Source organism: Dipodomys spectabilis, unplaced genomic scaffold (assembly GCF_019054845.1).
Source record: "Dipodomys spectabilis isolate Male_0828 unplaced genomic scaffold, ASM1905484v1 ptg000187l, whole genome shotgun sequence".
Lineage (NCBI taxonomy): Eukaryota > Metazoa > Chordata > Mammalia > Rodentia > Heteromyidae > Dipodomys > Dipodomys spectabilis.
The window spans coordinates 383,432-384,961 of record NW_024870864.1 but is presented as its reverse complement, the minus strand read 5'-3'; the positions used below and the strand labels follow the sequence as shown (position 1 = coordinate 384,961).

The 1,530-nt window shown below is 43.1% G+C and overlaps 1 protein-coding gene across 1 annotated transcript; it reads left to right on the top strand.

Annotated features, from left to right (window-relative positions):
- The first annotated feature begins 645 nt into the window (after positions 1-645).
- Positions 646-891, top strand: LOC122121209 (cyclin-dependent kinases regulatory subunit 1-like). The gene has a single exon (XM_042695350.1). The coding sequence runs from the start codon at positions 646-648 to the stop codon at positions 889-891; it is 246 nt and encodes an 81-aa protein (XP_042551284.1).
- Positions 892-1,530: the final 639 nt, after the last annotated feature.

The following is a 1,530-nucleotide window of genomic DNA, read 5'->3' as shown; positions in this document are numbered from 1 at the left end:
AAGCACTTTTAACAGTGGCAGAGGTGATTAACCCTAACTATTGAGTGTTTCTGACTGTACAATGAGGTAAATGAAGATTATATCAAGAATGCACATGTCTTGGGCAGGGAAAAATGATGTTATCCTGTGTTCTATGATTAAGGTCGAGAAAAACACCACCACCACAGGTGGCACTAATTGTGTGCTACTTACTAGGCAAGGAATTAAGGCCAATTGGGAGCAAAGAGAAATGAGAAGGGGAGAGACAAAGGGAGTTATACACAGATATCAACAACCACATGACCAGTAGCCACACAGATACCAAGAACAACCACATGACCAATAGCAGAAATGATTGTATTGGTTATAAATGTTTTGGTCATTAATGTGATATAAATTTGCACACACATACTGTTGTTTTGATCAAGGGTGGACTGAATACATTGACAGTGGCTTTATAAGATGATAATGAAGTTGAAAAATTCCTATTGCCTAGTGACATTGTAGCTGTTGTAATACCATAACACAATGCATTTTGTTTGCAGTGATGTTGATGTTAAGAAAGCTACTGTGTTGCTAGTCATAGAAAAACATAGTATAGGTGTGCTTCTGGGAGTTGTTTGGAGGTTGCGATCTCACAGCTGGAAATTTTCTGGCAGAGCAGACATGTTGCGTAAACAAATTTACTATTCGGATAAATACAACCACGAAGAGTTCAAATACCCGCATGTAACGTTACCCAAGGCCATAGCCAAACTTGTCCCTAAAACCCATTTGATGTCTGAGTCTGAATGGAGGAAACTTGGTGTCCAGCAGAGTCAGGGATGGGGTCATTATATGATCCATGAACCAGAACCTCACATCTTGCAGTTCCAGAGGCCGCTGCCCAACAAGCCAAAGAAACGAAGCTAGAGAACCATTTTCAATCTCAAGCTTTATACAGCTGCCCTTTCTAACATCCTTCTCATAGCATGATTATGCTGCCTTCTTATTTCTCACATTGATATTTAAAGCATGTTTGATTCACTGTTAGAATGTGCTGAAAACTGCTTTGCTTCTTGAGTGAGCCACCAACATGGCCCTGCCAGAGGAGCGCTTTGTGGGCTACAAGCTCAGTTGGGTGGCATCTCAGAAGTCGGCAGAGCACTTGGTAGAGGGAGAAAGCGGCTGGGAGAAAGGGCTGGGAAGGTGGCTCAGTGGTAGAGTGCTTGCCTTACATGCATGAGGCCCCAGGTTCAATTCCTCAGCACCACATAAGCAAAAAAAAGAAAGAAAGAAAAAAGCCCGAAGTGGCACTGTGGCTCAAGTGGTAGAGCTTTAGCCTTGAGCTGAAGAGCTGAGGGACAGCGCCCAGGCCCAGAGTTCAGGCCCCACAACCGGACCCCCCCTCCCCCCCAAAAAAAGAATCAGACCATGGCTGTACCAGGGATTGTGTAAACCCGCTATTTTTTCCTACCCGGTACTTTATGTATGGTAACTCGTGGATTTTTCTCTCAATGTACTGGAAACTTTCCATTTTATTCAAGAAAGTTGTTCTATGTTTCAAGATTA

Excerpts from the sequence above, each read along its gene's own strand:
- LOC122121209 (XM_042695350.1), top strand. The coding sequence starts at position 646 with ATGTTGCGTAAACAAATTTACTATTCGGATAAATACAACCACGAAGAG.